The following is a 12594-nucleotide window of genomic DNA, read 5'->3' as shown; positions in this document are numbered from 1 at the left end:
CAGGTAACGAGCTCGCTGGGTGACGGTGCCACCTGCCGCCCCGCTGCTCCCTGCCGGCTCCCGGCGGCTCACCGGGGCTTTGCCCTTCCCGGGGCCGGGGGCGCGGCTCCGCCCGCCGCTGCCGCCCCAGCGCAGGGCGGCGGTCACGGGGCCCGGGCGGGGCGGGGGCGCGCAGGCGCGGTGCGGCCGGCGGAGGGCAGGCGGCGGCGCGGCGCGGCCCGGCCGTGCCCGCGCCCGGCGAGCGATGAGCGCGGAGGCCCCCGGGAAGGGGAGCGCCGGCGGCCCGGCGGCCCCGGGGCCCGGCTCGCCCGGCGGCATGGAGCCGGCGCTGCCGCCCGCCTCCCCGCGGGCGGTGCCGGGGGGCGGCCTGTTCGGGTGGCTGCGCGGCCGCTGCCTGGGCCGCAGCGCCGCCGTGGACCCGGCGCGGGACACCTTCCGCGCCATGACCGGGCTGTACGGCTCCATCCAGCCCGCCGACTCCGTGTACCTCAGCACCCGCACGCACGGCGCCGTCTTCAACCTCGAGTACTCGCCGGACGGGTAGGCTCCGGGCTCCCGGCTCCCCCGCGGCTGCCTGCCTCCGCTCCCGCCGGCGCCGCGCTGGCCTCCCCGCCCGGGCGGGCAGAGCCGAGCCCGCGGTGCCTGCGGCGGGACGGCGCCCTGCCGCCCGGCTGCCGCCCCGCTGCGGAGCGGCTGGCTCGGCCGCGGGGTGCCCCGGCCTGCAGGAGCCGAGCCGGGCGCGGCTGTGTGCGCGCCGCCGAAGCGTCCCCCCGCGCCGCGGGGGCTGGGCAGGGCGGGTGACCCCCTGCCCCGTCGCTCTCCGCCTGCGGGGCGCCGTTTGTCGTGAGCCGGTACCCCCGCGGCGGGGGGACCGTGGGGCCGGAGGCGGCTCAGCGCGGGGAGCATCGAGGCGGCGGAGGGGGGGGGGGGTGTCTCGGCTCGCCGGGCCCCGGGAGGAGGCCTCGGTGCGGCGCGGAGGCCGCCCCGCCCCGCCGCTCCTGCCCGCTGACGGCTGCGGGGCCGTCGGGCCGTGAGCCCGGCAGGTTGTGAGCCCTCTGGGCGGTGTGTGGCCCCGGGCTAGCGGCTGCGTGGCGGGCGGCGGGCACAGACGGCACGGGTGGAGCGGAGAGCGGTCACAGACGGGGCTCCCCTGGACGGGGCGCGCTTCCCGCTGCCCGGCCGCGCTCCTGGCTCCTCCGCGGCCTCCCTGCGGGAGGGGGGAGACGTGAGCTGAGGCTCAAGGTTGAGAGCAGAGCGGTGGAAACGCTTCTTTAACTCGCCAGAGCGTTGATGTCAGATGTCCTCAGAGGTCTGAGTGTCTGTTTGAAATGCAGTCCTTGCTCATTGATACTTACTCGTTTCGGCTTCCCTGAATTTTGTGGGTCTGCACTGACAGGTGAGTTCAGAGGTGTCCTGCTGCACGTTTCTGTAACAACGTAGACAAAAGCAGGTGACAGTTGGACTCATTTAGAATAAGAGAAGTTTATTCTAAAGAGTTCAGTTCAAAGATATTTGCATATTTGTACCTTGCAGTATGTTTGTATGTGAAGTTCTTGGCAGAAAGACCTTGCAAGCTAGGGCGGTCTCAACAGTGTTTTCAGTTTGGATAGTCAGAATTAAAATCTTTGTTACCCTTGATGGCTAGTCAGCATTTCTGTTTTCAGTGCGTTTTCATCAGAACAGAGTTCTGCTTTCCATGAACATCTGAACTCATGACAATTTTGCCGTGGTTGTGCTGTAGAGCCAAGTTTCAACTCCTTACTTGTTGCTCCGTTTTTTGAAGAGGACAAAGTTAAGCTCCAGAAACTATCAAAACTGTTCTTGGGTGGCTGTGGCTGGAAAGTGATTTCTTTTGTAGATCCCCAGCCGGGTGTGGTTAAGTTCCCCAAGGCACGGGGTCCTCTGCTGTATGCGGTACGAAGAGCCCAGGTGGGATTTGCTCTACTGCCTTCGCCACAGTGACTGAATGGGAAAAAAACCCACATGTGGATGTTCTGTAGCCGTGTAGAAAGTGTCAGCTGCAGTAGCAGTACAACTGGGCTGTGGTTTAAGATTATTTCTGCAAGTTTCTGGCAAAAGGTGTCATTTCGCCTTCCTCCCTCCTCCGTTGTGCCTGATGCTTGTGAGGCTGCGTGGTGAGCTAAACCAGGGACCTCCCCTCTCCAAAAATGAACCCAGCAAAAGGTTCTTGTGTCAAAGGGATGCGTCCATGGACCTGGTGTTTCGTGTGGCTGCAATGCTTGGCCCAGCAGACCACAAGTGGGCGTAGGTTAGGAGCATGGCACTGAACCTCAGTTGCCTCAATAGCAAATGAAACAGCCCAGGCTTGAGAAATGGGCCTGTGTGAACCTCATGAGGTTCAACCCCCGGTATCAATACAGGCTGAGGGATGAAGGGATTGAGAGCAGCCCAGAGGAGAAGGACTTGGGGTAACTGATAGATGAAAAGCTGGACATGAGCTTGTGTTCTCACAGCCCAGAAAGCCAACCGTACCCTGGGCTGCATCCAAAGCAGCGTGGCCGGCAGGGCGAGGGAGGGGATTCTGCCCCTCTGCTCTGCTCTGGTGAGACCCCACCTGGAGCCCTGCGTCCAGCTCTGGGGTCCTCAGCACAGGAAGGACATGGACCTGTTGGAGCGGGGCCAGAGGAGGCCACAGAAATGATCAAAGGGATGGAGCACCTCTGCTGTGAGGAAAGGCTGAGAGAGCTGGGGTTGTTCAGCCTGGAGAAGAGAAGGCTGCGGGGAGACCTTACTGCAGCTTTTCAGTACTTAAAGGGGGCCTACAAGAAAGATGGGGATAGTCTTTTTAGCAAGGCCTGCTGCGATAGGACAAGAGGTAATGGTTTTAAACTAAAGGCGGATAGATTTAGACTGAACACAAGGAGAAAATTTTTCACGATGAGGGTGGTGAAACAGTGGCACAGGTTGCCCAGAGAGGTGGTAGATGCCCCATCCTTGGAAACGTTCAAGGCCAGGCTGGATGGGGCTGTGAGCAACCTGATCTGGTTGTAGATGTCCCTGGCAGTTGCAGGGGGGTTGGACTAGATGACCTTTAAAGGTCCCTTCCATCCCAAAGCATTCTATGATTCTATGAAACCTTGCTCGCTGCTGTGTGATTCTTCGCTGGTTAGGCTCAGCTTAGAGCAGTCACAGACCTGCCCTGACCCATGCTGGCCAGACCCGTCCTGTGCAGCGGAGACTTTTGGTCTCTCTGTAGCCTCTGTCAGGGGCACCGACCGCGGTCAGCGGTGCTGCGTCCCTGTTCCTTGGCCCTGCTCTCAGCTTCTGGCTCCTCAAAGCCCCGTTCTAGGGACACGGCAGGGATCTTGCCCATGGGCTGTGTGTGTGCTGCCAGGTGGGTCTGTCCTGCCTGTGGGGAACTGCTCCTCAAGGGATCAAGGCAAACTTCACCGACACTGTTGTCTCATTGTACTTAGTCAGACTTTTTCAGCGTACACAAACCCAGTAAATACCGATACCCTAGGAGAGGCTGGTGCAGAGCTAGACAGCCTGCCCAAGCTGTGGACAGTTGATGTGCCTGTTGGGACCTCTGTGAACTCTCTACAGACATCTCTCTAGTCTCGTTCACAAAGAATGTGTATCCTGGAAAAGGTCTTTGATTTTTTTTTTTTTTTTCCTCTGAGAAAAGCTGTAAATGGATACATGGAGGTCTTCATGTGGGGAGGAAAAGGTGCTTTTTTTAAAGGAGGTAATGTCCTTGAAATTTTAGTTCCTGGAAGTTCTGCTTTTGGCAAATGAATTAGGTGATACAGTAAGATACTAAATCTCACTCCAGACTTTTCTGTACCCTCAGAGTAGTAATGGTAGCATGGTTTAATGTCTGTTGTGAAATTAATCTCAAAAAACATGGGTAACAATTAGCCATGTTCCCAGGCTGAGTCTCCACTCATGCCCAATTTAGACTGGTGCCAGTTCCTTGCTATTGCTGCCTTTGACCATCACTTCCATAACAACACTACTGCATTTAGAGAACAACACCTTTTGCAGAGAACTCTTTTTCTTTGTAGTTAATAGCGTGTGATGTCTGGTAGCAATCCGCTGACTTCTTGCTATTTTAAAAAGTAAAACTTTTAAATCTAAATTTTGTAATATAAGCTCTTAGTGAAAAAATGATTCAGTTGCAGAAAGGCCAGATGTTTTAAATAAACCTTTGAATCAATCTTATTTCTGCCTTTAGCATCTACTGGCTTCCTGCTATTCCGATGTAGAAAAAAGCAGTCGGCAGAGCTGCTTGAGTAGTCAGATTATTGGGGAAGGGTGCTAGCCTTTACAGTTTGGTTTAAAAATTCTGCTCCTGAACACACCGTCTGAATGTCATCTTTATGCTGCTTTTGGGTGGATGCCAAACTAAACAGCCATCGAAGCCAGTGTTACGGAAGGAGATGGTACGTCTCTGTCCTGAAGAAGTCGGTGGTTGCACTTCAGGACTGTTACGAAGCGGTGATGTAGCTGGGGTGACGTCCGTAGCGGTCTTAGGGGAATATTGTCGTGGTTAATAAGGGAGGGAGATTGGAGGGGGTTGTCGCCATATGTTGTGCTCTTTGATGAGGGTTAATGCAGTGATGGTGTAAAAGGTGGCTCGCAGCGTGAGCAGGCTGCCAGCACTCGACGCAGGCTGTGCTTCCTTTCGCAGCACAGCCTCTGTCAGACCCTTGCATTTTAAAGAGCTCTTCAGCTGATCGTCTGACATCCTGAAAAGCAAACTACGGTGTCTCAGAACCCCCCGAAAAGCGTTGCCAGTGAATGGACAGAGGGAGACCATGACATGGGCACAGTCATATGGGAAAACTGCAGTAGAATTTCGGAGTAGATGCCTTTCCACTTACTCTTGGGTGCTGTTGTCCTTTTTTTTTTTTTCTCTTTCCTGCAACGTTAAGCAAATATCCTCGCATGAGCAAAGCAGCAGGTTTCATGCTAGAGCTTGATTCTTCTTTTTTCCCAGACAGGAGCCACTGAGTTCGTGCACTGCACTGCAGTGATGGGACAAATCACTCTCAAGTAACTTCTGAAAAAAACACTGACGTAAATACACTGAACTGTGTGCTTTAAATAATGCCATCATTGGATCTGTGAAGTACATAGCCATTCCAAAACAGCCACCTCGCATGTTTAAAAAAAAAAAAAAAGAGTTAAAAGATCATGTGGTCTGTCCAGCAAATGTACCAGCTGTCCATTAATTATGCCAGCAGCCAGGCAGGAGAAGAGTCACGGTACCTCGAAAGCGAGTTAGAGAAGTTAACTTCTCCAGAATAAAACAACATGCTATTTTCTTCTACATTTTTTGTGTATGAGGTGCTTGAGAATAGACATCTGCAAGAAGGCAATAAAAAAAAATATAAACACTGCTGCAGATTCTGTGCAGAGTAAACAGAAAGCCAAGCTAAGTAAGAGTGAAGCTGTGCTTCTGTGAGGATAGGGAATGGAGGTTAACTGGATGCACACAGATGTCATTCCTTTTACCGAATACAAATGCTTCTGCTTTGCTCTACTCCCATGCAGGTCGGTGTTGACTGTTGCTTGTGAACAGACTGAAGTACTGCTTTTTGACCCAATATCTTCAAAGCACATCAAAACTCTTTCTGAAGCTCATGAAGACTGTGTAAATAATATCAGGTAGGTCAGAAGGAATAAAAGCCCTCATATTTTGTCTTACTATAGGTACTTTTCTTATGACAGCATGATAAGTTTGTGTTATGCGCTTCCTTGGGCTTTTGTGAAGCCATTAGGCTGCAGTTTGCTTTGTGCCATTTTCCTTCTCTTCAGTATTGGAGGTGCAGAAAAGCTGGAAAGGGGAAGAGGAAGAATCTGAAAGTGGTGGTGGTTGGTATATAATGCTGGCAGGTGGTTTTGTTGATGGAGAAGCTGCAGTTTGTGGGAGGGGAAGAGTGTTAAGGTATTACCACCTGTTTTAACTGGCCTTTGGAATGCCGTGAATGAACACGGTAAATCAGAGGGTAACAAGCAGTGTGTGATTTGTGTTTGAAGTGCAAGTCCGAGACTGTTGCAAGATCAGATATGTATATGAATACGGCTGGTATTTTGAATCCTAAGAGTAATTGCCATGGTTGCATAGAAATTTCCAAACAAAGATTGGCTGCTTTAAATACAGGTATGATACAGAAGAGCTGGGAAAGTAAAATGGCTTCCGCAATTCAACTTGAACTCAGTCTTTATGGTTTAAATCCTTTGCCTGTTTCTCAGGATGAAGTGGGAAACAGCAAACATAGAAACCTGAATCATTAGTATTTTTGTCATGTAATGTTTTTTCTTTAAAATTCTGTAATCTTTAACTGTTCTGGGTCTGAGGATAGACTTTCACATGTGAACTTAAGACTCTTTTTAACCTTGTGGACAATATTGCAGCCTCTCTTCACTCAGATTCTCAAAGCAAAAAAAATGAACCCAAAAACCAAACCCACACGAAAAAACCCCAAGAAAACTGTAGAAGCAATCCGAGCATTTCCCCTCAAAAGAGCTGAATAAAATGTGGGGTGTCAATGTTTCTACATGTTCTTCAGATAAATTGATGTTTTTCACAAGCTGCCTGTCCTTTTTAGAAGAGACTGAAGTTTTACATCAGTTGGATGTCTTTCAGAAAAGCTAAAGCAAAAGCTGAGGCTAGCTGACACAAATAGAAGAGGAGATGTTGAGAACATGCTGTTCTGTATGGAAATACAGCTTTTCACGTCTTGCATGCCAGTGGTTGTCCTGTAAACGTGCTTAGTTTTTAAATAAAGCTAGGTGAGAAATAAAGCCATATTATCAAGATATTGGAAAGCAAAGGCAAACCGGATTTATTTTGATTTTTAGACATCCTTAATTCAGTATCTGATCCTTACATTCAAACTGCTCTTGCTAGGGTTTCAAGTGAGTTAGTCTGGATCATGTTTTACGAAGAGCGTGCTGTTGCAGGCTCCTTGACCAGTTGGCTGTCTGTTGCAGTCTGCTGTGTTGGTCTCGAAAATTTATATCATTCCTTGGTTGAGAACAGCATTGAAACTTCCTGCCACTCTCTTCTCTTATTCAAAGGATCTCCTTTCTTTCCACTTTGGCTGTCTGTGAGGCTTTGTAAGTCTGTTCTTGGTCCTTATATGTCTTTTCTCTGTGCAGTTTGATTTACATAAAAATACCAGTACTACCTGCAAGCAGTTAACTCTCAGATCTACTGTTAATCACCAGATTAAGGTCCTTCCTAGCAACGTATAGTAAACTTTATGCTTTCCTTCTAAATGCTTCTTAAAGCTTTATTTTGTCTTTGTAGAATAGTGGCATCTTTTTCTGTGTCTTTTTTTCTGCATATCCCCATTTGTTTGTTGTTATAAACTTAGTTACGAGGAACTTTAACTATATTCTGTAATACGTGGTTAGTACAGCATTACCTGGAGTGTTGTTTCTGCTTAATGAGCAGGACTCCAGGCACTGTACAACTGCAGAAATTCCTTGTAATAAGCACCAAAAAATAAACACCCTTACTGCCGTGCCCTACAGCAGGTGCCTCAGAGGTATGTATGAACAGGGAAGCATGTAGTGGTCCTTTTCCAGTAGTCTCCCAGTCACTGGGGATTTCTGTGTAATCACCTGAAGCAGACATTTTTTTCCACCTGAATTTGGTCAGGTTTTGAGCTTACTTAAAACTCTTTCATGGCAGAGCTCCAAGGCACAAACGTGTTTCAAGGAGTGTTTAATAGTGTTTTTAAAACTTGATAGCTTAGTTTGAGGCCCTCTAGGTTTTCTGTTCCATTTTCTTAAGTAGGAAGACAAGGAACAACTAATTTCTATTTACTTTCTCTGTGTCAGTCAGTTTTATATGCTTGAGTCTTAGGCACCTTCAATTAGCTGTGTTTCAAGTGAATCCTAGTCTACTCAGTGGTTCCCTATATGAAAGCTGTTCAGTACCATTTGTATCTCCCTGTCTATTTCTTCTGAAACCTGTTTGTGGTGGGTGTGTCGCATCCAAGATAAAGGCAAATGCTGGATTTATACAGGCAAGAGGTGTACTCTGTTTTACTTTAGTCCTGAAAATCTGAAATGTTGGATTCTTCCCATTGTAGTTGGTTAATTTTCATTGGAGTTGTTGCTATTTTCGCATGATGTAGCCTGGTTCTAAGTCTAAAATATAAAATGCTGTTTCTAGGGGTAACTTATCACATGTCTCTGTGTAGATCATTCTTGCCTTAGTATTCATGTGCAGCTACTTCAGGTGTTTTTTGGATAGGTTTTATTTTCCCTTTTACGTCAGGTACGGCTTTTTTTCCCAAATGCCTTCATCAGACATGAATTCCAAGCATAAACCAGTATGCTTTGCCCTTCTAAAACTACGGGCATGCGTAAATTGCAGTGGGAGTGGAGTATGATAAACTTTGATCTAGCGTAACGCAAACTAAATAATTTTATCTAGTGATTTTCTCAGTGAACCAAATAACTTGTCTAAGTACGCTTTCAAACAAAGTCTTGTCTTCACTTGATGTTCTTGAGAATTCTTGCATTTACTTTAGTAACCTCTAGACTCAATTTATGCGATTTATTACCTAGCTGATTTAGTGCAATTTATTACCTACCTTTTTTGTGCTGATTCCAGCCCTTCTATCCCCTTCTGTCTGATAGAGTGTTTTTACATCAAATATTCTTCTCTTCTGTGATCACTTGAAGGTGGTCAAGCTGCCTCATGCCACTTGAGGCAGGAGTGATATATACATTGAATTTTGGCGAAGACCAGAGATTATCATGATGAAGAATTACCACGTGAACAGGCTAAGTACTTCACCTGATCAGTGTGGTAATCCAGCTAGTATAACCCATATTGTTTTCCACTTTCTCATCTTCTCCCAATACGACATTAGTGATGAGCCTGTCATCTGTTAAGAAAGCGGGAACTCAAGACCTGCTAAGTGCAGAACATATACAGTGCATACAAAGCACTATGCATGTGATATAAATTCACTGCTGCATAAAAGTGTACTGTAGAACCGCAGGTCTGTAAATACCTTGTGAAACACAGAGCAGTGGGCTTGCTCTTCTTGCAGTAGTTTGAGTTAAACAGAATTTCATGTTATATTGTGATTCAAACTCAAACCACTCAAATCCTCAAATGCACGTCTGTATTGAAGGAGTCCGTAAATTTGGGTAGCCTGTGTCACTTGTGCAGCTGCTACTTCCAAAGATGATTTGTAATTCTCATCCTAAACGGTGCTCCGCACTTGCACTTTGATATGCATACCTGCTTTTGTGCTTTTGAAAAGCCCAACTTCACATGCCTGCTTCAGACACATGAACTGTACTGTGGGGAAAGGAAAGGCGGAAATGTGGGAGCAAAAGCCCCTTGCTTTTTGATGGAAACTGTTGAGACTATCCAGGTGGTACAAAACCTTCCTGGATGCAGGAGGTCTGCATGGCTCCTCCTCACTCCGGAGCTGCAGCGAGGAGTGCTCCTGGGGCACTGTGGAGCTGGGCAGGCTCAGAAGCAAAAGATGGGCAAGAGTGGAATGAAATTAAGGGTCTAGGGAAATGTGCAAACAGTGGCAGTGTTCACATTTAAATCTAGCACGTTTCCAAGATAGCAATACTGTGTGTAGCATAAGCCATGTGGTTAGTAAGCAAGCCATGCACCAGACAGTTAATCCGCTGGATTAAATCTCTCAGAACAGCACCGTTGTGCGTCCCGTGTAAAACCACGGGGCCAGCTTTTCAGCGTGCTTGGTGCAGACGTGTGGTGTGCCTCAGGCGTCCATGCAGAGCTGTGGCCACGTCACGGAGTAGCAGGAGGTCAGGTTGGAAAGGGCCTCTGGAGATCCATCATCTGCAACAGCCAGAATTCTGGTAAGAGTAGGGCTTCGGGTTGACTCACCACCACCCCAATAATCCTGGCACCGAGTGTTTCCAGCACCGGCGGTTCGACTGCTGTCTGTGCCGGGCTGGCTAGGCAGGGCGTTTCTGAAAGCAGGTCCCCGTTGATCAGCTCTTATTGCTGGCTTTGCACGAGCACAGTGTTCTGCCTGTGGCAGTGGGGTCAAGATCTGGTGAGAGCTTTTGGTCGGGACTGGCTCCATCGGATGCGGAGCGAGCACCATGTGTGGTACAGAGCAGCGTCGGGCCTCGCGGAGGGGGAGGTGTTCAGGCGTGAGCTAAAGGAGGCTTGGACACCGTGTGTTTCGGCTAAGATAGCGGCATGTGCGCCGTACAGAGTAGCAAGGTTTAAAAGCAGTAGGGAGCTTCCAGTACGAATTACAAAAGGTGAGCTTTATTTTAAAAACCTCCTTTGAGTGCAGGGAGCTTATGTCTGCGGTGGGGAAGGGAGGAAGATTTACAGAATAGCGGGGGAAGAACGAGGGTGGATGTGTGGAAATGAAATGATATGTAGAAATGAAGAGAATAAAGAAGAACATGGGTTTAATTAATTAGGAGCTGATAGGATCTTGTGTAGTCTGAAATGAAGGTAGAATTGCTGTGTCTTCTGGTGCTGCCTGTCCGTAGTAGCGAAAGGATCTGGCAAAAATGGGGAAAATGAAAGGCATAAATTACAAACAGCCTAGGCTAGCAGACCTCTATTGCAGGGACTGCCACGCCAGTCAATGGGAATATCTTGCCAGTGGTCTAAAAGCTGACCAGTCCCAGGACATTTGTGTGTTAAAAAGACTTGGTAAGTTTAAAGCTGAGTATTGCCCAGGTGGGTGACTGATTTAGTTACCACAGGGATTCTGTGTGAGCATTTGTTCCACTGGTGGTTTGGTGGTTGTGTGATCTTTGTGTGATTCATTAAAAAAACAAACAAACAAACAAACAAAAAAACTTCTGCTGTGCTTCTGCGGGTTTACTAGTTTGCTACTACAGATGTACTACTGGTTCATATCCAAACCATACTGTTTTTTAATGGAACGGTTTTATTGGCAAATATCCTGCTGTGTGTTAATTTTTTTGTGCGGCCACTCTATTTCTGTGTTAGCTTAAATTCCTGCTTCCTGCCTTAAATTAGAAAAGGCACTAACCAGCCACAGTATTTCTCTCCCATTTTCAGGTTTCTAGATAATCGACTGTTTGCGACTTGTTCTGATGACACTACAATAGCACTTTGGGATTTAAGAAAGCTGAACACAAAAGTGTGCACTTTACATGGTCACACCAGCTGGGTTAAGAACATTGAGTATGATACCAATACGAGATTACTAGTAACATCAGGGTTTGATGGAAATGTGATCATCTGGGACACAAACAGGTACGTGTCTGTGCTGTTACGTTTCTAGAACACACAACCATAGGGTTCTTCTGTACCAGACAGAAAACCTGCTTCCTTGAATGGTGCTATAATGGATTCTTAAATACTGTGATTAGTTTATAGCCTGTATCGAGAACTTGCATCATCTGTATATGGTAATAGTCCAGTAGCTAAAAGAACTTTTCTTGCTGACACGCCAAAAAGTAGTTCTTCCTTTCTGAAAAAGTTCTGTCTTCAATTGTGGTAGTACGAAAATGTGACTTCTGCCATTTCATTAAAATCTGATTTAAGTAGGATAAAGACAGTACTCAAAAAAAGTTTTCGGATGAACAAGGATGCTTAGCACATCTTGGACTCTTCTGGACATTATTAGGGACTTGACTCAAAGCTAATTGCAGCCATTTCTTGTGCTTTTTTCGGTGTCCAGGTGCACAGAAGATGGATGTCCCCACAAGAAGTTTTTTCACACCCGTTTTCTTATGCGAATGAGGCTGACGCCAGACTGTTCCAAAATGTTGATCTCAACCTCCTCTGGATATCTTCTGATTTTGCATGACCTTGACCTAAACAAATCTTTAGAGGTTGGCAGCTACCCAATTTTAAGAGCTAGGAGGACTACATCAAGTTCAGGTGAATGCTTGTGGAAAAGTCTGTGGCAAATTCTCTGTTAGAGGTGTTTTATGGGATAATCTTAGCTAGCAAGAGAAGGCAGAGGTGGAGTCGGAAGGATCCTGCTGAGGAGCTCTTCGGCAGGGTAGCTGCTCTGTTGTCCGGGGTCACGCGCATCTGTACTGTTGAGTGGTATGTTCTGACTCAGGTAAAGTGTCTAGGGTGATTTTTGGTATCAAGACTTCAGCACTACAGGGTATGTATAGCGCCTGTGGAATTTTGTCACCTCAAGCTGTCAGTCTGTAGCTTTATTTATCTACTGTCCTTGGTCCTGTAATAAAAGAAACTTAACCCATGTTGAGTGGGCTGACTGTGTGTGAGCTCCAGCAATTACTAATGACTGTTGTGTAGTGGTGTGGTTGCTCTTGACAGCAGACCTGGAAGAATTGCGTGCTCTGAAAGGTCACTGCTTGCTTCCTCCTGCTTTGTGGCAGAAACGGAGCAAAGGACTGACAGAAACTCTGACACTTGGGATGTCAGGATATAAAGGGATTGGCCTGGGGAGAAATTCATACCCCAGCTTCTAGTAGTGACAGTGCATAATAAGGAAGGAATGCAGCTCATGTCTTATTCCCAGTAGAGTTTGTTGTGCTGGCAGTTTATTTGTATGAGGCACAACAGAATGGTACTTTTAGACTATGAACTGAGCTTTGAAAAGTGTTTTCTTAACAAGATGCTTTACTCTTACCCTTTAC

General features: G+C 47.7%; 1 protein-coding gene across 2 annotated transcripts in view; it reads left to right on the top strand.

Annotated features, from left to right (window-relative positions):
* The first annotated feature begins 87 nt into the window (after positions 1–87).
* The window catches only part of DCAF10 (DDB1 and CUL4 associated factor 10), a 21841-nt gene continuing 9334 nt past the window's right edge, over positions 88–12594 (top strand). Inside the window, exons 1-4 of one of the 2 annotated variants that reach the window (XM_087761562.1) lie at positions 90–540; positions 5521–5634; positions 11033–11230; positions 11658–11860. In XM_087761562.1, coding sequence (XP_087617688.1) covers positions 245–540; positions 5521–5634; positions 11033–11230; positions 11658–11860 — 811 coding nt within the window. In that variant the 5' untranslated portion in view covers positions 90–244. Of the gene's footprint in view, positions 541–5520; positions 5635–11032; positions 11231–11657; positions 11861–12594 lie in introns of both variants that reach the window. The other variant, XM_087761563.1, reaches the window with a different exon arrangement.

This window comes from Nipponia nippon, unplaced genomic scaffold, assembly GCF_047370975.1.
Source record: "Nipponia nippon isolate SJK-2023a ecotype South Korea unplaced genomic scaffold, ASM4737097v1 scaffold_24, whole genome shotgun sequence".
NCBI classification, from domain to species: domain Eukaryota; kingdom Metazoa; phylum Chordata; class Aves; order Pelecaniformes; family Threskiornithidae; genus Nipponia; species Nipponia nippon.
This window is presented reverse-complemented; position numbering and strand designations above follow the sequence as displayed.